Source organism: Fringilla coelebs, assembly GCF_963513975.1.
Source record: "Fringilla coelebs genome assembly, chromosome: 1".
Lineage (NCBI taxonomy): Eukaryota > Metazoa > Chordata > Aves > Passeriformes > Fringillidae > Fringilla > Fringilla coelebs.
In genome coordinates, this window is record NC_140028.1 from 149,051,207 (window position 1) to 149,076,283 (window position 25,077).

Consider the following 25,077-nt stretch of genomic DNA (forward strand, 5'->3'; position numbering starts at 1 on the left):
TTTCAGGTTTGCATTTGAAGGAACTGAGTCATGTCTCCAGCTTCTCAAGCTTAGTGAAGTTTGCCACCCTGCAGCTCACTGATTTTCACGTTTTTGCTCTTTCTCCCTCTGAACCTCTGGTAAATGTCACCATTTCAGCCACCCTTTCTGAGCCACCTCCCACTCCTGTCCTGTGGTGCCTCCTCACCTGTGATGCCTTCAGGGATCTCTCTCAGCTGCCCTTCCTGCATCAAAGCCTGCTGGAATATGAGAAGGATGTGCTGGACATCACGCCCTGCTGTACTCCTTCCCCAAGATTCTATTACAGAAAAAATCACTTTACCAGCACCCTCTGTGGCTGGAGTCTCTGCAGCACTCACCTGTTGGAATGCAAGTCCCTCAGGGAACAGGGACTGAACTGAAACCCCTAGAGAAACTGAGATATATGAAGCCACCAAGTAAAATAGAAATATAGATTTAGAATATAGATTTTAGCTTTTAGTAGAAACTTATACTAAGTGCCTGGAGTATCTAAAAAAGCTGCAGCAGAGAGCAGAGGCCTTTTTGCCCTTAGGCACCATTTTACCATAGCAGTGGTATTTCTGTAAGGTTGCCCTGCCCCCAAAAAAATGTAAACTCTCACCTACCATAGGGCACCCACTAGGGGCAGGCACTTGAGGGAAGGCCCAGTGAAGGTTTGTAAGGTTTTCCAAGGAAAACTCTCCACTGCAATGTGGCTGTAGCAACATCAGCAGTGCCCATTTTACAGCCTGTACTGCTGGGACACACGAGCTTTAATAGAAGTTGCCCACTGCTGCAGCTTTCTGGTGCCACCATTTATTTGTCAGTTTTGTTATTTCTAACATTCCATCTCAATCTTCCTTTCCTGATAGCCCCATAAATGAAACTCAAACATTAATTACTGTGTCACAGAGACCCTTCACAGGGCTGCTGGGTGCCCCAGCACTCACCAAGAGCACGATCCTGAAGGTGAGCAAGGACAGAATGAGGGTACATTGCTATGATGTCCCACAGCACAGGGCAGCAGCCTTCAAACAGAAAATGCAGATGTGCCCTGGATGCTCAGCACTGCTCCTCTCCACACCAAGCACATCTTAGTGCCCTTCAGCACGTGCATGAGTCTGAACACAGACCATGGACAGTCTCTTCCAGCATCTCCAAAGTGCTCATGTGGCTTAAACAACAGCCACAGCATAAGAAGGGCAAGGACCTGCAGGAATGAGTCCAGAAGAGGCAGACAGATGCACTAAAGGATGGAGCCAGGCTGGGAGAGCTGGGAGTGCTCACCTGGAGAAGTGAAGGCTCCAGGGTGAGCTCAGAGCCCCTTCCAGGGCCTGAAGGGGCTCCAGGAGAGCTGGAGAGGGACTGGGGACAAGGGACTGGAGGGACAGGACACAGGGAATGGCTTTACACTGCCAGAGGGCAGGGCTGGATGGGATATTAGGAAGAAATTCTTCCCTGGGAGTGTGGGGATGCCCTGGACAGGGTGCCCAGAGCAGCTGTGGCTGCCCCTGGGTCCCTGGAAGTGTCCAAGGCCAGGCTGGAGAGGGCTTGGAGCAAGCCTGGGATGGTGGAAGGTGTCCCTGCCCATGCAGGGGGTGGCACTGGATGGGTTTCAAGGTCCTTTCCAAGCCAAAGCATTCTGTGAGGCTGTGACTGAAGAGGTGTCCCTGCCACAGGGGAAGGAGTATCCTCACCAAAATCCCCTCCTGTGACAGACCCTGCATTTTTCTGATCCCTTCCTTTCACAACCACACTTTTATCAACCACATCATGTGGCTCACACTGATCCTTTCTCACCAATGCACAACTCAGATATTTAAAAACTAAAGTGCTGTAACACATCTTCATGTCCAGATGAAATATGAAAGTCATATTTTGAGAGGGGCATATTAATACTTTTGGGATGAATCTTACTTTCCTACCAAGCCAATTTTACGTTGTATTTTTCTGAGTTTAAGATTTGCCAGAGAGGCAGAGTAGCACACAGAAGTGATCTGGAATTCAGCTCAGGTCCCCACAAAAGCACCTCTTGATTCACATTTCCCCTCTGACCCAACGTGGACCAGCTCTGCCCAGCTGCTTTTAAGCAAGCTGTCACTGGGACCAAGGCTCCCCTCCACCACACTAAATCCAACTATTTTTGTTTGGTGGGTGTTTTTTAAATGCTTTTTTTTTTGCTTGTTTAAGAGTTTTTTAAAATTAATTCTTAACTTAAATGCTTTTGAGAGAGGATTAAAAAAAAAAAAACAAAAACAACCTTTGTGCCATTTTGTAGTGTTTTTTAATGAACTTTTGAGGACAGTGTGGGGCATTGGTAAAACACAGAGGTCTGTACAACACCTATGCATTTCCTTACAGGTAGGATTTAAACTGGCCATCAACACTTTATTCAGTATTAAACACCCTTAGAAGAAAAGATAAAAATTATTTTGTGGTTGTCCCAAGCTGATTTTTTTTTTCTGTTTTAAACACACTATTTCTGAACATTACTTTGTATGCCCAACTGTTTATAACATTAAAAAATGAAGACCTGTAGAGTTCAAGGAGTGCAAAAAAAAAAGAAGAAACAGAATGTTCCAGACCAATGATGACAACTCAAAGGGCTATCAATAGGTTCCCATCACATGTCAAGCAATAACCACTGTCACCACACTGCAGAGCTGACACAGGAGGTCCCCAAACTTAAGAGAGCTCTTGTAACTACAAATGTTTCTACCAACACACTCAATCTACACAATCACTCGACACAGGAATGCTCAAATCTGTTCTGCATATATATTCATGCCAAGCAGATGAAGAGAATCACATTTGTAGTGATGAATGAAATGACTGGAGGCACATTTGTTGTGTTCTGTGGCGCTGGTGACATGTTCATCTATCAGGTTTTCAACAGAAGCAACCACCTTTCCATCATGAGATGTCTTATTATAGACCCCAGCTAAAGCAACCACAGCAATTAACAGCCTGTTTGGCACATTTGTCTCTGCAAGTGGGTCATGAAGTCAAAAAGAGTGGGGAGAAAAGGATGAATCCTAAGGCACTAGTGGCACTTGTGAAGGTGATGGTAAGAGGTCAGACTTGAGAAACCTTTAGCCTGATGATCCCTTTTTAAAAAAACTGTAAAAATTAATATTAATCTCACTCCAAACACACTATCTGCTTTAGGAAATGAGAAGCCACCAACTATCAGTGGTAGACAAGGATGGACAACCTCCAGGACTGCACCACCAGGCTCAATGCTGAGAAAAGAACCCCACGTGTTTCAAGAACTTCTGCAGCAGCTTTTCAGAGCACAGGATTGCCAAAAGCTTTTACTCATTGAACTTTAAGTGGAGCACTGCTAGTAGATAGCCCAGTGTCCTACATTTTTTGGTACTAGTCAATAAAGGAGCTGAAGAGAAAAGCCAGAAGAGGAACAACCATCATCTGTTCCACGTGGAATCATGTTTTAAAGCCAAGTCCTATGAAGCATAAAGAATGAAAGAAAGGTTGTGTGGTTTGTCTTTCTTCTGCCTAATACAACTCCTGTTAAAACTGAGGTTATAAAGGGAGCTAAACTCATCAAGGCACAGATGAGGCTAGAGCAGGCAGCCACATCAGTGAAGCACAGAATCATTTAGTTTGGAAAAGACCTCCAAGACCAACAAGTCCAACCATTTAACCCAGCACTACCAAGCCCACCACTAAACCCTGTCCCCAAGGGCCACATCCACACCTCTTTTAAATCCCTCCAGGGGTGGTGACCCCACCACTGCCCTGGGCAGCCTGTTCCAATGCCTGATAACCCCTTCAGTGAAGAAATTTTTCCTGTATCCAATTTCAACCTTCCCTGCTGCAGCTTGAGGTCATTTCTTTTGATTCTGTCACTTGATCCCTGGGAGAACAGGCTGATCCCTACCTTGCTACACCCTCCTTTCAGGTAGCCATAGAGGAGAAGAAGGTCCCTCCCTGAACCTCCTTTTCTCCAGGCTGAGTCCCCACAGCTGCTCCAGAGCCATTCCCAGCTCCATTCCCTTTTCTGGACACACTCAAAGTCTTTCTTGTATCAAGGGAGCCAAAACTGAAGACAGGATTTGAGGTGCAGCATCCCACTAAAAAGAGGTTTTCTGTACATGCAAGTCTCTGCTCCATTTAGGTGAAGTGCTTAAGTCCTGGATACAACACATGTGGATTAGCTGGGGTTTTTCTTTTGCTTTGTGAGGCTCCACTGACAGCAGTTTTGCTGAATGAGCCCCACAATAAATGCTGGAAATAGCAGCAGAGAATGATTTCCAGTAACATGTCAAAAATACACTGTCAAAGATTAACTTCTTGTCTCCAAAAGCACAGGCTCCTTTAACTGGTAATCTCCCAAACTGCAGTTATTAGAGGGAACTCAATTAATCCATACCAGAGAAACAGAACACAATCTATTACAAAATATAGAAATCATGCTGACAAATTAGAGAATACTTTTCCCCAGATTGTGCAAAACCTGGCTGCATGGATTCATTTGGTACTAGAAATCCATGTTTTGAAACATTTGGCAAAAATGGACAAATAACCACCTCCACAAACATGAGTTTTACTGTAGATGCTTCAGTTTGGGCCTTGCTATCCCATAACACAGAGCCCCTAATCCACTTGCAGAGATTTTTTTTTTTTTTCCACTTCTCTTGACTAAACTACAAGACTATGCCCTGCCTTCCCTTGCCATTTCACTGCATGAGAATAAAGACTCTGTCTTATTATGCAGCTTAATGATATGTTAATCTTAAAGCAAAACACTGAAGGGAAACACTAATACTCTCCCCAAACAAACAAACAATCAGAAAATGTGCTGTTGAGTGTAACAGAGCTGTTTGCCCAAATAATGTGAGAAACCCAAGCAGTAATTAACACAAATTGTTTTATTTGAGAGAATTAACAGAATATAAGCAACCTGCCATCATGATGCAGTTTGGACTTGGCTTCTTGTGGACTAGCTGGTGTTACAGCAATAAAACAAAGGGCACTGCAAAATGTAAAGCTGAAGCTAAAAAAAGGAGATGACAGAATTTCACTAGGAGATACAAAGGGAATTTTATATAATTGTTTTTTTCTTTGAAGACAGGATTCACAGGGATTTGTAAAATGAGGTACAGATTTTCTACAGGGATATCTAGCCCCTGATTTTTCTGAATCTTCTGCATTGAAAAATAGCATTCGTTGTATTCTCAGTAAATTACAATAATAATAACTATTATTAATTAAATTCTTCTTGAGGCTGTGAGAACAGCATGCTGTAGGAAGCATTAAGTTACTTTACCTCTGCAGGTCCTGTGGTAAAATAAGACCACAGAGTCTCACAGGTAAAAAATAGTACCTGGAACATTGTTGTCCTATACGTCCTAGGAAAGTCAAGCAGCAGGAAAATTATCCTACTCCCAAAAACTAAAAAAAAAAAAAAAAAAAAAAACTAAAAAAAAAAAAAAAAAAAAAAAAAGGAAAAAAACCCCCAAAGATCTCCCAGAACTGATGCCACAAAAAAAGATTCCCCTTAGTCTCAACAGTTATCTTCTGTAACCTCAGAAGGAAGATGTGACTGGCAGCTTCAGCAAATAAGAACAGACAGAAGGGAAGAAGGGTTGAAAATGACCTCAAACACAAAGCACCAAGGCCTTCTATGCTGCCATTCCCTCAAAACCCAACCTTCTCTACATGAAGCCCCCACAGAACAGACACCACCTTAAAGCATAACCTCAAATTCTATTTTGAACTGTTATACATTTAGGGAATAAAAACACAACCACCATTCAAAAAATGGAAAAAGTTGTGAGATATAAATTTATTTAGAAGTAACCCATCATTTAAGCTTCTTCACTGAGCTGTTTATGGATAATCATCTCATTTCTGGAGAGGCCATAATCACCTTGTGCCTTTAAAGTCCTCACTCCAATTTTCTGTAGAGCAGGAACACTTTTGCCCAAAGCCTCCTCACATTCACTGTACACTATGCAAGAGCCATTCTCACACTCACTGAAATTATAAACACCCAGATCCTGTGTGCTTTACAGAAAATCTATCAAAGTGCCACACAAAATTGCTGCAGGATATTAACTGCTGAATTTTAAAGTAGAGAGTGTAGAATTTCAGAGGTAAAGAATGTCACCTAAATTTTGAATCCAAACTTCAGCTGAATTCAAGAATGAGAAGGAATATACACTGTTCATTTTTCTGGATACATCACTGGGCAAATTAAAAAAGTTGATAGTTGAACAGTTTGCATTTTTCTGAAACACTCAGTAATTTGGGTAGAGCATTTCAAGAACATGCACCTTAAATCTTTATCAAAAGAGGAACATCCCTTTCAAAAGAAGTGACTTAACAATTCTGAGGGGGTTTTGACACAAAGTATGACTTAGTTGAAAGTAGGATTTTTATTTATTCTAGAAAACCTGAAAAGCTGTACATGCACAATAGGCCAGCTACAAATAATTATACTATACCAGAAAAAGGCTTAGATGAGAGCATGACAAAGTTGTTATTACTTTTTAAGGAGGAATCTATAGCCACAGTATCTTCAGGAAATAAATACAACCAAGGCAGGTGTGAGGACAGAATGAAGCACTGGCTTTAAACTGAAAATCACCACAAACAATGTGGAAGAGAAGGATCTTTGCAGATAAATTATATTTAAGTAAACACAGAACTGTTTGAGTAAGAGGGAAATACTAGACAAAGAATCATTTTATTAGTCCTTTGCACATCTAGGTTAACATTTTAGGCAGATACAGATTCTGAGGTGGTTATGGAGAACATGGACTGAGATTTGTAGAGCTACAGACACAGAAGAAGTAGAAGAAGGAACAGATCCTACTAGCAGCAGGATACATTTCCCCTAAATATTAATAATTACTGTGGTCAAACACTCAAATAGGGTTCCAGGCAGGCTGTGAAATCTTCATCCCCTGAGATGCTCCAAATCTGACAGGAGAGTGCTCAGAGCATCCTCAGCCCTGCTTTGAACAAAAAAACCCCTCTTTAATATTAGTCTGCCAGTCTTGTATGAACAATAAGCCTTTTCTTTTAAATTCTTTCCTGCAGCAGAAAATTAAAGCTTAGTATTTTTATCTTGAAAACCTATACTGCCAAGGAAGAAAACCTTAAAAGGGCTTGTGTGACACCTGAAAGGTGACTTTTTTTTTTAAACTGACATTTACATCACACTGAATTCCTTAAAAGCTTTCCTCCATCTTTCCTCCAGTTTTCTCTTAGTTACCATGCTCTCCTTTCTCTCAGTTTTCTATTTACTGTAGAAATACTGCCCTATCTTCTTTTTCTAGATCCTAACTTTTCAGACACCCTCATTCTCTTAAATTACTTCCTGGGACATTAACAGTAGAGGCAGAGCAAGCAATTTCACAGTCTGCCAGTGGAAATAAAATACCACCTTGCTGATCAGTGATCACAGAAAAAGGATGAACAGTGTTAGAGTTTCTCTGTCTGCTAAATGTCCCATAAATATTTCCTAAATTGCAAACTTTGATCGTGAATCTCACCCTGCCAAGCTCCAGCAGTGAGCTGAATTTTATCCTTAGTGCCACACACCAGCCACACTAAAATCACACCACAGCTCACAGCTGAGTCTGCAGAATGATTTAATCTGGTCCTAAGGGAGAATTTCAGGGCAGGAGTTTAAAGTTGTCTGTAAATTCAACCCCCTCCCAAGCCAAAACACAAATACCTGTGTTAATGCCTCCCCTTGAACCAGAGTTAAGCTCACACAAAGTCCTGTGTGACAAGGACACAAATACCTGCAGGATGAGACAAGATTCCAAAATATCCCAGCTCTAAGTTCACAAGAGGAGAAGGGTGGGTATGAGGGAGACAGAAGCCATGGGAACAGCTCTGCCAAGGATTCCCCATTGCTACATCTTCCTCTCCACTGACAAGAGCACCCTGAAGACCAAAATCACTGAAAATCCAATGAAATTCATTAGAAACAATATAAAGTCTAAGTTCTAAACAGATCTGAAAATTTCATTTTACTGCAAGTGCAGCAAATTTATGCTTCCTGAATACATGAAAAGAGAAATACAGCACAGAATAGGACAGTATGGAATTCTTCTAGTGGGATGCAGGCTTTAGACTTTCTTTTTGTATTAGCAGTTCCCTGGACTATCAAAATTTATGGAAGATAAATCCAGTCAGAATCCAGTGTTCATGTGATCTCTTCCCTCACTTCACAACAGCATCTCATTTCCCTCTCCAGCCAGTGTTAAGTCATTATCTCAGAAGAATCCCCCTCCTTTTTCAGACCTGAGTATTGATTTCCCTTAGATGCATGGGAAAACAAGTAGGAAACGCTCTTCCTTCAAAAAAGCAGGAAATGAAAAATCTCTAAGACTCTTCCTGAATAATCATGCAAAGCATCCCGATCTTGCAAAAATAATTTAATTCAGAAACAGGCAATTAAGACAAGATTTCATGGCAATGCTGAAGGAAAAAAAAAAAAAAAAGTTGGTGGTACTCACTCAGGAAGGCAGCTGACAAAATCCATCAGAGAAAGAATTAGGAGAGGTGATATTTTATCTAATTCACTTGCAGCTTTTTGCAATGGGCCATTTGCTACCATCCTATAGAAACAGTGACATCCATCCAAAAGGGCCCTGGGATAATGCAGCCTTTCCATAAGCCTCTATATTGTTCTCCTGGCTGTGTAACAGACACAAGAAGTTTCTCTACAGTGGCAAAACAACGAGCCCCTGCTGATGCTGGGTTCAGGTTTGCTTTATGGAGTAGAGCGACAGGACTTCACTGTGACATGAAACTTCCACAAATCCCAATTTAAATGCTCTGCCTCAAGCTCATCTGTGACAAAACCACACAATTCTTGCCCACAACAGGGAGAGCTTTTAAATCTCTTCCATTTTTTACTGAATTACTGTAAATTCACCCAGGTGTTGGGGGTTTGGCAGCACTGATGGGCTTCCAGCACGCTGAAGCACCACATTACCTAACGCTGCTCCCAACACTGGGTTTCAAAATCTGAAAGTTCATTTTAACAACCACCCCCAAGGCTGCTAAACTTAGAGAAGCAGAACACCACCACCAACCACTGAATTTCTTCTGCCAAGTTTTCCCCTCCTCTTCTCCTTTCTCCTGTGAAGAGGAGCTAACTGGTGGCACTCTGCAGGTCCGTATCCCCAGTTCCACTGTGATGGAGACAAACCCCAGTGCTGACACACAGGGTGACAAAGCTGGGGGCAAAGCTGTCAAATTAGGATTTTGAACTCCATTTAACTTATCTCTGCACAGAAGTCAGTGAAAACCTGTACAGGCTTCTTCACTGTTAATGGAGTTCCCAGGATTCATGTCATGCTACAGCAGACAACTGGGATCAGCTGCATGCTACAGCACCTGTGATTCCTTCACCAACTTTAAGACAAACCCACTTTACTTATTTATATACACACAGGACAAAGCCACACTTAAAATTTTTATTATCAAGTATTATTTTATCAAAAAAAACAAAAAGGAAAATTCTCCTGTTCCTCAGCACCTGGTAAGGACCAGCCACAGTAATATTTCCTTTTTTCAGATATAGATATGGTTCCAGCAACAGTTTGAATACCTGACTGAAAAAGTCCTACCAGATTTTTAAGTACTGCATTATTTAGGACCCCTCCAAGCAAGCCAAATGACTGAACTGAAAACACCAATGATAGCAGAAAGCCTTGTCTGGAAGACAATTATTGCCAAATTAAGATGACCAGAGATGAGCAGGACACTGCCTCTTTCAGTCACACATCCACAGCTGAGAGACAACAGAACATCTGGCTCAGCTTCTCCTGAAAAAGGCTGAAATGGATGGTGAAAACACAGTGGTGTTTATGAATAAACACAGGGAAAAAAACCAAACCAAACCAACAAAAAACTCTCCCCAGCAGAGAGAGGAGTTAGTGATGGACAGGGAGCGCCCTGGGACATCTCCTGGCACCTCCTGGCTCCACATAGGGCAGGAATAATGAGATGTGGTCACTTCAGCAATCAAGAAAAGTGGCATATTTGGCCACATGGACCAAAAGGCAGCTCATGGTCTAGAGACACATTGCTATTATTTCCTGTGAGTGTTCCAAGGGCTGCATTTATCCTCTGGGAAGTGCTATAAATAAATGGGATGTTTTCCAGAGGGAAGGGCGTTAGTGGTCACTTTTACCCAAACACTGCCAAAGAAGTATCTTTAGGTCCACCATCCCAGCCCTCCCTTCAGCTGACAGGTTTTGTTTCTAGAATTAAAAATACTAGAATTAAAATTTTAATTCTAGAATTAATTCTAGTTTTAGTTCTAGAATTAAAACTAAAATTTTCTAGAATTAAAAATTCTAGCAAATACTTGATGGTCCTTTTCACTAGAACACAAATCAAGATTTTAACGTGTTCATATTAATTTCACTTGTCCATTTCTTGTTATTTTTTGCTATTATTTATCATGCAACAGAACTGATTACAGAGAAATTAATCCATGCAGACTTTGCAAAGAAAACAACAATTTACAGGTGTTTTAGTTGCTTAGTAAACTTGGAATTTGGTGGGTTTTTTTAAACATGTTTTTGGATACCGGGCCCAAACAGTTACTTTACTACCTGAGGAAAATATTCTGCATCTATTTTGTTCCAGCATAAGACCATCAAACCTCAATCAATGTTTGACTGCTTTGAATGAATAAATAAAAAGCAAACCCAAAAGTTTTCAAAGATATCTGCCTACTGGACTTGGTAGTGATTTCCACAACTGCAATATTTTATCAGTTATTTGAAATTACAGGATGCAGCTTCCCAGACAATCACAGTTGCTGTACACATATGGTCCTAATTAAAGCAAGAAAAGGAGTTTATTCCTGTACACCACCTCCTAGCAGCAGCAGCTGCCAATCACCTGATAACTCTGAACGTGTTTTCCACTCAGGATTCTTATGCCTTTGAAACTTGTTATTATTATCCAAAAGAGAAACCTTTACTGACCTTATTAGCAGAAGAGAAGATAAAGCCACTTATTACCTGAAGGCTTTCATATAAGGACCACCTACAGTGGGACTTCAGAAATTATCTTCATAACAAAAATTGTGGTATTTTTTTTAAGAGAAGCATGTATTGGGCTGACAATTACTGGAAAACAGTTTAAAAACAGCACCATAAAGTCTTGTTTTCCCATCTGACTCCACCTGGTATTTTAAGTGGCCAGTGGAAACATTTTACTTCAGCCTTTCACCATCAGCAATAGTAATTAACAAAAAAATCCCCCCTTTTTTTTCTATGTGCATTGTTTGCTGAAAAAATAATGAACTTTTACCTATGAATTTCTAAAATTATTTCGAGTGAATTCTAACACCCCCTATCCACAGCACAAGGATAAACAAAGCCTTAACTAAACAGATATTAACCTTAACAGGAACTCAGGATTATCTCAGCACATTCTGCAATGAGTCAGCCCAAACTTATTTTACTCTTATCTGTCTTTTAGTGCCCATTGAAGGCATTTCCAAAATAAAACCAGAGTTACTTCTATGTTTTAGTATAAACAATACTCAGACAAATGCACACCCTTGTACACCAGCATCCCCCTTTCTCAAGGGGCTGCAGAGTGGTTTGTTCAGGCTGAGTGCCAGGTCACCTTGCTAAAAATTGTACTGCTGTGTCCTCCTGGTCACCAGCACAAGGTCACCTTCCACATTTCCAGGAGTGGTTTCACATTCACAGCTTATATCCCTGCTAATATTACTGGGAACTTTCTCTGCTTTATTCTGGTTTGCTTGATTTTATTCTTGGGTGGGGTTTGTGTTGGTTTTTTGTTTTCTTGGATTTGGGAGCACAGGTAATTATTTTTTATGTTGCAAAGCCATAATCAATATTTTTAGATTTACAATTTAAGAAGATTGCAGGTGTTATTTCAGGAGAGTTTGGTGAAACAAATAATTTTGGGTGACAAGGGAAAGAACCAGAACCATCTGGGACATCAGAAATTCACCACTATGGAAACTGTATTTGAAAAGAGCCACAACTGCACATGGTCAACAAAAATTCTGTACTTCAGGGCTTAATCCAGCATATCACACAAAATGAAATGACAGAGTTTCATTCTATTTAAGACTTTTCCTGAAAGAACACTTCAAAAAATTATAAAGCAAAGCCTCCTTCTGATCTCCTGTTTTTAGTTACTGAATGCTACTCTGCATCCTGGGGAAATGGCACCTGGCTGAGGGATGCAGGGACACCTGGTCCTCAGGAATCTGCTGAGGTTGTTCTCTGCATCTGGGCCAGGTTTGCTCTGAAAGCTCATTTTTCTCCTTTGAATATTATTACAGTTTTGTATCATGAGCTAGTAACAGTATTTAGCTCTTATGTTAAGGATAAACAACTGATTGATTTAAAGGTACTGAAAAGAATCCATCACTGCTACAAGTGACATTTTTAAAAACATTGTGCTCTCAGAGCTCCCCTGCCTGCCAGAAGGATGCTAAACAGGTAATTTATAATGATGTGCAGCAGCAGCACAAGTAAATACAGGCATGAGACCTGAACAGATTCCTATTTCAAAACTGTCAACTTTGATTTCTAGTTTTGTTCAAATTTTTGTCTTTTTTTCATCATGTTTACCAAAGGAAAAGTGGAGGCAACTCAAGGGTAACATGCTGAGCACCAAGAAACAAGAAAGATTTATAGTGAAAAACCCCCAAACTATCATAAGAGTAACACTGAATGCTCTTTGTAGTAATACTAGTTAGCATGTAATTAGTGTGTACAATTAGTCATTAGCAACCTTCCCAGTAGAGACAGGAAGAATTTGCTGGAGTGTTTCAGATTTCTTAGAGGGCAGTGAAAAAAGGCATTTGAATTTCAGGGCCAAGTTTGCATTAAGCTGTCAGTTTTATGGTAATCTGGAACCAGAAACATTCATGTATTCAATCCACTCTAAAATTCAGAAGGACACTTCCTGGTTTTTCTTAGGTTTCACTTTCCATCTCCATTAAACTTCACCATACATCCTTCTTTGACATATTTAATCTCAACACAAGAGGGAATCTTCCAGAAAGACAGGAGCTCCTGCAATGTGAGGAAAAAGGAAGCCCATAACTATGCACTCATGATAAACCCGATTAAACAAATCCAGTTAAAATCTCATTCCTTTGTGGATAAGCACAGACCTCTACACAGATGCAAATTGTTTTCCAGTTATGCTGTAAAACCCCCCCTTCTGGGACTTTCCAATTTATGTCAATGTGTAATTAGCAAATGAATTGCTCTGCAGATTGCATTCAGTATTCTTTTCCTTTTCTTTTCTTAATTCCCCAACTAACATAACCTTCCCCCCTTTCTCCACTTGCAAAACTCTCAAAATCACTTTCAACTTGTGGATTCTCAACAAAATCAGCTTCACATCATAAAAAGTAATGAGAACTGGCAGCTGGCCAACAAATGACTTGGCAAAGGTAATCATCTTCCAGCACCCAGTGCAGGAAAAGTGTCAGTGAGTTCAGGATAAATACAAGCACAAACACTTGATGTGTTCAGTTGTAATGAAATTTTACCCTTCCTTCCTCTACTGCCCCATCCCTGGAAAAGTTCAAGGCCAGGCTGGATGGGGCTTGTAGCAATCTGATCTAGTGGAAGATGTCCCTGCCCATGGCAGGGGTTGGAACTGGATGATGTTTAATGTCCTTTACAATCCAAACCATTCTATGACTGATGACACACAATTCATATGCTGAAACCCAATCAGTACCTTTATAATTCTGGTTTATAGTACCTTTAAAAGGTTGCATCAGTTATAACAAATGCAAATTGCTGCCAGTTAATCCTGTTTAGGCACTCCCAGATAAACAGTTTTGGAAATCATTTCTTCATGGGTTATGCAGGTCACCTGTGTGAGGCATGAATAAATATTTCCTTTAACCAAAATGGAACGATCTGCCTTTCACTCTGAAGCCATGCTGTAGCCAGGGAAGAGCCCTGGAGTACTCACTCTATTATTCTGGTTATTTTTCATGCATCTCCTCCCTTTAAATACAGCACAACATCCACAGAAGGTGATAAAAGACCTTTATTTTCCTAAATTTCACACACAGAACATCTCTCCTTATAAGACTGCTCCTATATCACCAGCTTCCCAGGAGACAATCTGTCCCTACAGTATTGTCCAGGGTTCCTCCTCCCTGCACCACCTCAGCCCCAAACATCCACTACAACTTCTCATAGAACCACAAAGCTTGAAAAAGACCTCTGAGGTTGAGTCCAACCTTTAACCCAGCACTGACACCAGAATTATCCCTGGACACAGCCACCAAACACCTCAGCCCCTGGAGCTTCAACAGCATCAGATACAGAGACAGCTGCTGCAGCCCAGATCTTCTGATGAGAAGATAAAAAGGCAAGAAAGCAAAACAAGGCAAGGGAGAGAATTTAAAAAAAACCCCAAAAGGTCAAAGATTAATTCCAAAAATCCCTGTGAAACACATACTTGAAGTGTTTTCCCTGAAATGCTTCACTTTACACTGCATTCATCAAATTGTTAATGTGTATTTTTAACCAATTTTAGTTGAAAGAAGTCCCATAAGCCCATGTGTAAAAATTTTTAAGGGTTTTGTGAAGGCGTAATGAGATACTTTACAATTGTACTCTTCTCTCCAGGTGGGAAATGTCAGACCTTTCTTTGTGCTTGGCTGAAGCAAGTATATAAGTGATTAAATATTTTCAAGGAATGTGTCACTATTGACCTCTTCTATGTAGAATGCCTCTATCTGACTATCACTAGGGAAAAACTGGCAAACCTCACACTGCAAACCAACTTCAAAATCTACACCCACCATTCTGAGCTTCACTGAGGTGGACCTGCTGCAGAAACACCAGGAGGCCACAAAAAAAAGCTCTGAGAGCTGGAGAACCTTTGCCACAGAGATAAACAGAGGGTTGGGGGTGTTAGCCTGGAGAAGAGAAAGCTCTGGAAGACCTTGGAGCCCCTTCCAGTGCCTGAAGGGGATCCAAGAGAGCTGGAGAGGGACTTGGGACAAGGGACTGGAATGACAGGATAAAGGAGAATGGCTCAGAACTGACAGAGGGCAGGGTTAGGTGGGATATTAGGAAGAAATTCTTCCTTGGGAGGGTGGGGATGCCCTGGCACAGGGTGCCCAGAGAAGCTGTGGCTGCTCCTGGATCCTTGGAAGTATCCAAGGCCAGGCTGGATGGAGCCTGGAGCAACCTGGGACAGTGGAAGGTGTCCCTGACCATGGCAGGGGGTGGCACTGGATGGGTTTTAAGGTTCCTTCCAACCCAAAGCTTTCTGTGATCCTGTGAAAGCTTTCCTGGAATCAGATCTCTGGTAACCACATGGACGTGTACTCATGGGGAACGAATGCAAGTATGTAAATATTCAGGCATGAAAATACAAGACAGCTTTTGTGGACAGAAATAAAGCAGCACTGTCTGCCAATTGTTAAATGCATGCTCAGAGTGACTTTGTCTAAAATTTGTATCTTTTAAAAAAACTCTTTTTACACGTGTCCATTGTAACAGCACCAATTTCTTTATGGTGATTATGAGGATGGAAACTGATTTATCTACCCCAAAGTGTTCCCAAAGGCAGGAATTCATCCTCAAGAGCTGGAAGCACATCTCTCCCTCTGGCTCCCAGAGGCCAGGGGAGGAGTCCCACACACCAAGGGAACAGCCAAGCTTTGCAAATCATCAAATAAACAAGAAAGTTTCAAATTTTACTGCTGATTACAGCAAGCCAGGAAACAGCAAGATTCGTTTTACTGCCAATTCCACTGGGAATCCTGGAGGACAAGTCAGGAAGCAGAGAGCTGCGGGGGTGGGGAGAGCACGGCAGCGAATAAAAATCAATACTTCCCTTGCTACCAGGAAAATAAGGTTTGCAACAGTGGCAGCAAACAACTGGCCAGTTACTCAGCAGAGAGGACTTGGCTTTAAACAATATCATCAATATGCAAACTGTTACTGCAGGCTGAGGTTCGGGAAATATTTGCCTCCTACGAACCTGTTCTGATATTTTAGAAACATTTTCAAAGTTACATACGCATTAGATTTTGACAGATCAGGCATCCATTATTTGGGGCTGCTCCTCTGTACAAAATAGGTCCTGCAGAGTCTTATTTTCCCATCTGTCAGGCTTTAAATATATTAATACACATTCAGAAGAGACTAACAGCTTCTTGAAAACATAAATAAAGAAAAAAAAAATCTTATTTCAACCCCCAACACCATTAGAATCCAAGTCTATCATATATTTATTCAGCTTTAACTTGCCATAAATTTTCTAGATAATAGAATTCTCATTTCTAGTGCAGCCAATCACTTCTAATAATTGGGTTCTTCTTTTTACAAATCATACTTTATTATCTTGTACAAAGAAAACAATAAGTGGCACTTTGCAAGTGATCATTTTGATAACAGGCTGAATAAAGCCTACAAGCTTTAGAACAGGACTTTCTCTGCTCATTTGGTTAAAGTTGATATTTTTACTGCTTGTATCTATGTTATGCAGTAGCAGCTGGCACTGAAAGGACTGAACTGTATAAGACTCTTAGACTTTTTTTTCTTGTCTTACAGCAAACATTCCAGAAATACAAAAAAACGCCAAAATTATACCACAGCAGAGCACGTGGAACATATTTTCACTCAGATCTCCTTAGATGCTACTTATGCTTTCCATATTCATCCCCTCCATGTCCGTTTCATGCCTCAACCTCTCCAAGTAAAAATAAAGCAAGCTCCCCTCAAACTCCAGCAAAAGCAGAATTTAAAGAAGATTAACATTTCCAGCATGAAACTCTTGGAAGTGTCTGTGATGACATTAAAGCACACAAGGCTTCTTTGCTCCGTGCCTGCAGCTCTGGGTGTTCAGCAAATCATTTAAACCCAGCGAGATGTTAGAGCTGAGCACTGGAAATACAGCTCAGATCAGGAACATCCACTAGGACTCATGGAGACCTAGGAGATGTAGCTGAATGTTTCTGGGAGATTTTTCCAGCCAGGTTTCCACTGCTGAGAGGCATGGGATGGTTTACAATCCTCACCAGCAATCCAGATGTGATCTTTATAAACATCTAAACAGGCTTGGCCCCTTGTAGTTCTATCAGCCCTTCTGTTTCAGCTTGGAAGATTCCATCCCTTTCTGGAAATAAGTCTGAGCCGGGGCAAGGGGACACACAGAACCACCCAAATGGGTGGGCAGAGACCCTCAGACTTCATCAGGGAGCACCCACCGCCCAGGAGTGGTCAGGGCAGGCTGGGAGCCCATCCCAAACACCAAAACTATTCCCTGTTCCACCATCAGACTCTGCCTGGGCTCCACAGGCTCCAAATGCAGGATTTCATTCCCTGCTCCATCCCCCAAACAGGCTGGAGCACTCTGGCACCTCTCAGCTCCTTCCTGGTCCTACATACATCCACATTCCTCTGCCCTCACAGCAAGATATATCCCCCAGGCAGGGAGGAGAAAGAGGGATGAGCCACATTTTCCCTTACTGATTCACACAGTGGGCAAAACCTAAGCAAGAATGTAGATAATTAGACCTGTCTTTGCTTTTCCTATTCTTTTTTTTTTTTGTTTGTTTTAAAGAAAATGTTAGTTCTTGTTGATAGAAAAACTTTAAATTGTCTAATTCTCTGTTGGCTGGGTATGAGAAATGGAGAAATTCAACCCCTAAGTTATCATTTCCATGGCCAGGATTGCCCAAAACTGGATTTTTAATTGAAAATGTAATACTGAGCCCCAATCATGGTGGTCATTACCAACAACTCAAAATTCAAAAGACATCAAAAGTGCACTTCCTTACTAAGTTTTTACTAAGCTAAGATTTGACATACACATAAAAATTGTGGGATAGATCTAATTTGCAACCATTTTCACGCTGGAATGGTGACTTTATAGGACAATCAATCTCATAAATTAAGCATTCCATGATGGGAAAACAAGCTTCCCACATTCAAACCTATCTATGAGGGCAACAGGAAAGTCCTTCACAACAATGCCCAAGTCAGGGAGTTTCATTTCTCTTGGCCTTTTGCCTTCTCAGCATTTCAGTTTTTATCCCTTTGAAGAAACACCAATGGAGCCGTTATCCAGAGGCTTATTTGGAATATTCAGCTTAAACTCTGAAAGCTGAAGCGTGGCATCGATCACACTGCATTTTACTGATTATGTCAGAAAATGCTATTTGCATTTCTGAATACTGAATTAACAAAATGTAGGTCAACTTTGTTGGGGTATTTTTTTTTTTTTTAAGGCATGTTAAACTTCTGAACACTTCAGTTAAATCACCACATTGAAACCAGTACAAATTTCAGGTGACAACAAGCACTGTGAAGAAATGATCACACTGCAGGTTATAGACTGACTGAATATTTGATATTCAAGCAAATTATCATTCCCATCTGCCAGTGCACTTCTGCCTGCTAACTGGGACCCTAAATCAAATCTTGGGTTACTACAGGTTACTACAGTCTCCCTGGAACATAAAACCTACTGTATGGCTACTCTGGTTTCATATAACAACTATGTCATTAGTTAATGATTTAAAATTTTACCCTCTGTGAGCAATTCACATTCCACTGGATTGCTGGAGTGGTTTCCACATATTTTTTTTCCTCCCCTTTAAATGCTACTTTAGTGTTAAAATTCTGTAGTCAATATTACAAAAATCTGTTGAGACAATGTCTCAGGATCATTAACATATGTTCAAGTGTTTGAGTACTTGGAATTCTGGTGATGTAATGGCAAAAAAGTACATTCAAAATATTTTCAGCTATATTCAAAATGTTTTTTTTATTGAAGACATAATTAAAGACATTTATTTTGGCTTTTAACTTGAGATCTTCAGAACTCCTTATTTAAAATTATAATGAATATTGCTCTCATTGCTGGTTTTTTCCAATTCTATTTGAAAGAAAAGGTAAAAAAGTTTGTGAAAACATCCCCAGAGATTCACTCACACTGTGATTTTAAAAAAACTCCAATGGTTCAGGTTCCATTGTGAACCTTTTTCATACAATTTATTGCAGAAGACAATTCCCATCTGTAGGGACACTAAAACATTCTGTTACTCTAAATACCTGAAAATAGACACTCAGCTGACAGGAAAATTTTAGAGAAGTCAGGAAAGATGTAGCTGAAGACAGAAAACAAACCACCACAGCCAGAAGGAGGTACCTGAAGGACTGTTGTTTTACTACTATTGAACTTGGCACTTGCAAACAGCCAAGAGTTTGCATCATTTATGAGGATCAAATTAATGCAGGCAGGTAAAAAAAAGGAAATTCATTTCTTTGGACTGAATGCCTGTTGCCCATCCATGACCACACTCTCAACATGATACTCAGAGCAGCTCTGTCAGCACTGCTGTTTTCTATACATTTAACCATACAGATTTTACATTAGAGGTCTATGAGTAATGTGAATTAATACAAATTAAAAACAAAATAACCAGCTGATTTTATCTGTACTGATTTATAGAGATCCAGACTTTCACTTTTTCCTCATACTTTTTATTTATATTTTTCTTAGTTGCTCATATTTACCCCGATAAAAAGACCTCCTTTTCACATACTTAGGTCTCCATTTTAGCGTCAAGTTTGTTTATGTTCCCAATTTCCAGAAATGCCAGATGACCACAACATAACATCTCTGCAAAGAACTACTATTTCTGTTACTTAAAAAACAAACAGAGAATTGAATTCTCTGTGAATTTAGTGCCCAAAATATTTCCAGGCACCTACGAATCACCTCCAGTTGAGAGAACCTAAACTTCTATTTCCCAGAACTAATTTAACAACACAAATAGGGACCAAAATCCTCCAGCAGCACCAACGCCACAGGCATTTGAGAACATTACAATAATGAAAATAATAACAAAATATGATTGCAGCAAACCTTCCATGCTCAGCTTTCATCTTGACAGACAACTAAATCCAGTGCACCACCATGTGGCAACATATTAGGGAATGGTTCACATACCAAGACCTGGTTTTTTCCACCTTCAAAATTTTTTGCTGTTTCTTTAAAAGTGTTAACAAATTCTTCTTAGTGTTTAAAAGATCCCCCTTAACAAGTTGCCACAGCTTCACTCATCTCAAAGGCTATTTTTTAATACACCTGGACTAGTAAGAAAAAGCTTGAGCATTTGTAAAACACATTATTTACCTAAAAACATAACTGCCCCAGGACCAGAGAACCAGCTCTGTTTCTTGCCAACCTCACTCCCTCACACAGGAGAAATCTGGCAAAAGCCTATACTGAACATCGAAGTCCTTTTAACACATAAATACATTTAAAATAAATAAATCAAGCTAAATGCTGGTCTCACATCTGATTAAAAGCTTAAAAAAAATCTTGGGAAAAAATCAAAACCTTGAAGGTATACACATGCATTATTTAGCAGCTGCTCAGTTACTCTGGAACCGCCTTTCTCCAGCTGAACAACAAGAAAATAATTTTTTTTTTTCCACGAGAAACACGAACACAAGGTCTCAACAACCCTACAAAAACCTTGATTCCCAAAGCCAACACATGCCACTTAGTACCCTGGAATTTCCTTCTGCAGCCAAATGCTAAACTCAGAGGGAAAAAACCCAGCTTTTCATTAAACTGAACAGTCTTGCCTCACACAGCACAGTGCTGCTATATTTCATCTTATCACAAAATTCCAGAATTTAGCCTCAACTGATTCTGCATTTCATGAAACAGAGAGTTAATTCATTATGCCTTAACACATTTGTGAGCCACTTTGTACCAATACCCTGAACCAGCAGCAAAGACTCAGCACAGCCTCCTGCTTGGGGCTTTATCTGGACTCCCTATCTGCGCTCCGGGCTCTTTCTCTCCAAGCTCACCGGACCTAAAGGCTCTGAAATCTGACAGAAATTTGGGTGAGGATGTGCAGCCATGCCAGGGAGGCAGGCAGAGCCACAGGTTCCCACAAGCTCCCTACCTTCAGCACTGGGAAAACCTGTAGTGAAAGAGGCTGGAGCACGCAGTGTTGTCCTTCCAGAGCCCAGGACAGACAGACCCGCGGTTCTCCTGCTGCAAAAGTTGCTCTGGAGCGATGTGAAAGTCTTACCACAGAGCTCATTGTCAACCCAGCCATGTTATAAAAAAAAAAACACACCCCAAAAGCAAAAAAAAATGGTAATTCACCCCCTGCTTGAAAATGACGCTGGAGTTTCCTCATCTCCAACTCCAGGTCCCCTCCTTCCCTCTCCCCCAGCCCAGCCCTGCTAACATGAAGCCTGAAAAGCTCTTTCTCTGCTAAGAAGACCATCACGATTTTCTGCCAAAGACAAACCAATAGCAAGAACACAATGCACATTATGCAAGTTACTGCAGAGTTATGCAAGTTAGATGCATATTTTCACTCACTCTGCCGAGGACTCCGAAGCCACTTGTTTGATGTGGATGCCTACTCTTATTCCCAGCTGTCAAATCTTCCTCTGCTTGTCTCAACTGGCTTTTTTACACTGAAATTTCAAGCAGTTGCTACAGATATTAACAAAGCCCTTCCATTACATACAATAATCGAGGCTATTAAAACCACAACATCTGAGCACAGTATCACACATGTCTACCCCAAAGCAGGTCTTTGGAGACGTGGTAGGCAGAGCACAGCACCTTATTTACTGCAGATACCCCACGTTCCACATTGCCAAAACAGAGGAAAGCATCAAAAATCTCTTGAGCCAAACCAGGCCTCGTAGTGGAAGTACCATCTCACAAGCAAAGGGAATTAGAGAGTTACATAAACACTCCTATGCCGAAAAGAAATAATTTTTTTGTTCAATGTTTTGTTCAAACAACCCCCAAACCTGATTTTTTAGATCTACCTCCATACTTCTGCAGTCAGCACTAGGGAAGCAAGAAGACACAGATTTCACAGATGGCCTTACAGTCAAAAGTAACTGGGAGCAACTTCTCCAACAATATAGGAGCCCTCACTATTTCCAAGATTAGCCACACAAAAATGCAAGCTTTTTGGGCACTAAATCCATCAATTTCAGAGGGAGAGCTACCAATCTGCCATTTCAGACGACTGCTCAGAGATCTCACTGTACCTACCAAGGAACACGGAGACATAACTCTTTATTTCTGATTTCTGCCCTTTCTCCCCTATTTACCAGCACTGCCTGTAACAAAGCATAAAAGTGACATCCAAGTAACTTCCCACAGCCGTGAACAAGCCCCCAAAACCTGAGCCCTCCTGCTCACCCGACAGACACATGAACACAACCACTTACAGCCCCAAGACTGCTCCAAAGCTTCTGAAAGCAAACAAGGTTAAAGGCACTCATCAACATCCAGATTTTGAGGGAAGCAGCTCCTTCGGCCAGGCTGGATTCATCCCATTTGGGAGTAAAACCCAATCCAAGCGTGATGCCTTACGCAAGCAACAACTATTTATCTAAGGAGTTAAACAGAGCCTGCTTTAACAAGTAGCCTGTGTCTCTTTCTGACAGACACAAGTAACCTCCAACAAACCCAAAAGCTGCACAGATTCTGAAATGGGAGGCAGGGAGGAATATATGAGAGAAATCTCGTTTAAAAAAAAAAAAAAAAAAAAGGACAGGGGGGGAAAAGAATTTAAAATCTTTCCAGCGGATATTTGGATATTTCAAAACCTTCCAACACACCCAGCACAGGTATCCCTTCCCTGAAGCAGGGCACTAACTGCACAGTGACCACCTTATAAAGTTACCTCCCCAAACATCAGGGAACAAGAGTATTTTTTTAAATGACTGATGAAATTCGGTATTTAAACACTTTTAACAAGTTCTCAGCTGTATCCAACAAGCAGTTCCAGCCACCCTTCACGCAAATACCTTCATCCCACGAAAAAAAACCAAAAAACAACAACCAGCCCAAACCCAACAAGCCCTCCTCTATTCCCAGCAGCCTAGAGAGGATTATACGGCCACTGAAGAATGCGAGTTGTTACTACGTGCATTTTTAAACAGAGGGGAAAAAAAATCACGGAAAAAGACAGATAGATAGAAAGCAGCTCACCTTTATCCTGAGTGCAGGACAGGATCTCCTCCTCTTTGGGGTTAGTCACCTGGGTGATAATGGACGGGTTGTCCATGGAAACAGAGTGAGATTCCACCTGGCTATTTCCCTCTCAGAGGCAGGCTTGTGTGCGGGGGGGGGGTTATTGGGGGGGGGGGAGCGGGTTTGTTTGTTTGTTTAAAAAAAAAATCAAGACGCAGGTTTATGTTTGAAAGAAAAAAAAAAAAAAACTATCGGGAAAAAAAAATCAAAACAACCAAAACCTCAACAAGCAACTCCTCCAGGAGCGAAACCGAGGGGAAGGGGGTGGGAAGGACGCCAAACGCGATGCCACAGCGGCCTCTTGCCGGCGCCAATTCTGCACGGCGAAGGGGGCTGGGGGGGGGAACGGAGCGCAAACCCCCCCCCTTAAAAAAAAGCGAATTAATCCAATTCCCCCTTCCGGGAAGCCCGCCGAGCGCTTCCCCCGAGCCCCCGCCGCCTCCCGAGGCGGGGGAAGAACCCCCGTCCCTCCGCTCCGCGCCTCCCCCCGCGGCCTCACGCCGCCCCCCGCATCCACCTGAGCCGCCCCTACATACCCCCCCCCGCCGCCCGCCCCCGCGCTTATCTCATCCCCGCGCCCCCCTTCCTCCCGCGGGCAGCGCTCGGCGGAGCGACGCCGGGCCGCCCCCTCCACCTCCTCCTCCACCTCCTCCTCCTCCTCCTCCCCCCGTTCCCGGGTCGCGGGCGAGGAGGGAAGCGCGGCGCGAGGGGAGGAAGGGAGGGGAAAGGGGCCGAGCCGCTCCCCGCGCTGCGCCACAACCCGCCCGCCGCTGCCGCCGCTGCCGCCGCCGCCGCCGCCGCCGCGCCCCGAGCCCGTGAGCGCGCCCGGCCCGCCCCGCGCCGGGTCCGGAGCGAGGGGCGGGAGCGGCAGCGCCCGGCGGTGCGCGGTAAACAACGGGGCGGGGCCGGGCTGGGCCGGGCTGGGCCGAGCCGGGAGGGGCGGGCAGCGCGCACAGCACCGCGGGGGTGGGGCCGGGGCGGGCCGGGGCCGGGCTTACGGCGGGGGTGGGGCCGGGGGCCGTGAGGGCGCGGGGCGGGCCCGGCCCGGCCCTGCTCGGCCGCCATTTCCCGCCTCGGGCTGCGCGGGAAAAAATAAATCACGGCGTCGGAATTGTTTGGGTGGGAAAAAGGCTGTGGGATCGGCGCTTTCGAGCTGTGGGATCGGCGCTGCTCTGTCAGTCACTGAGTCCCGCGTGCGGGCTTTCCTCAAACACCTCCCGGGACGGTGATTCCACCACCTTACTGGCACGTCCTGTGTCTAATGTCTAATCAACTTTTCTGTGAAGGAATTGTTCTTAATGTCCAACATAAACCTCCCCTGGCACAGTGCGAGGCTTATCCCTCTCCTCCCTGTTCCCTGGGAGCAGTGCCTGACCCCCCTGGCTGTCCCCTCCTGTCAGGAGCTGTGCAGAGCCACAAGGTCCCTCCTGATCCCCCTTTTCTCCAGGCTGAGCCCCTTTCCAGCTTCCCTCAGCCACTCCGGGTGCTCCAGACCCTTCCCTAGCTCTGTTCCCTTTTCTGTACCTGATATTAATAGATTCATGAACGGATATAAACCATCTATTAGACCACCTGTGGAGTGAAGTCTTTTTACCGGTGACTGTAAGGTGTCTTTTTCAGAAGCAAGTGTGCAGCTCAAATCACAGAATCACTCCATTTGGAAGTGACCACAGTGGGTCACCTAGTCCCATGTCCCTGCTCCAGCAGAGAGGACCCCAGCAGGGCCATCCCAGAGCACACGGCACAGGATTGTGTCTGGATGGTTCTGGAATATCCCCAGGGAGGGAGACTCCAAACCCTCTCTGGACAATCTGTTCAGGGCTCGGTCACTGCGCAAGAAGAAGTTGTCCCTCATGTCCAGGGGCAACTTTCTGGGATCATTCCTGCCCATTCCTCTGCTGCCATTGCTGGGCCCCACAGAGCTGGGCCTGGTCTCTGCTCTGAGCCCTCCCTGCAGATGCTGACGGACATTGGTGAGGTCCCCTCAGTGCATTCTCTCAA

The 25,077-nt window shown here is 42.7% G+C and overlaps 1 protein-coding gene across 8 annotated transcripts in view; it reads right to left on the minus strand.

The window, feature by feature from the left end:
* Nucleotides 1-23,534, minus strand: part of CTDSPL (CTD small phosphatase like) — an 80,927-nt gene extending 57,393 nt beyond the window's left edge. For all 8 annotated transcript variants that reach the window (XM_084221389.1, XM_084221392.1, XM_084221387.1 and 5 more), the window contains exon 1: nt 23,035-23,534. In XM_084221389.1, coding sequence (XP_084077515.1) covers nt 23,035-23,110 — 76 coding nt within the window. In that variant the 5' untranslated portion in view covers nt 23,111-23,534. The remainder of the gene's footprint in view (nt 1-23,034) is intronic.
* Between the last annotated feature and the right edge of the window lie 1,543 nt (nt 23,535-25,077).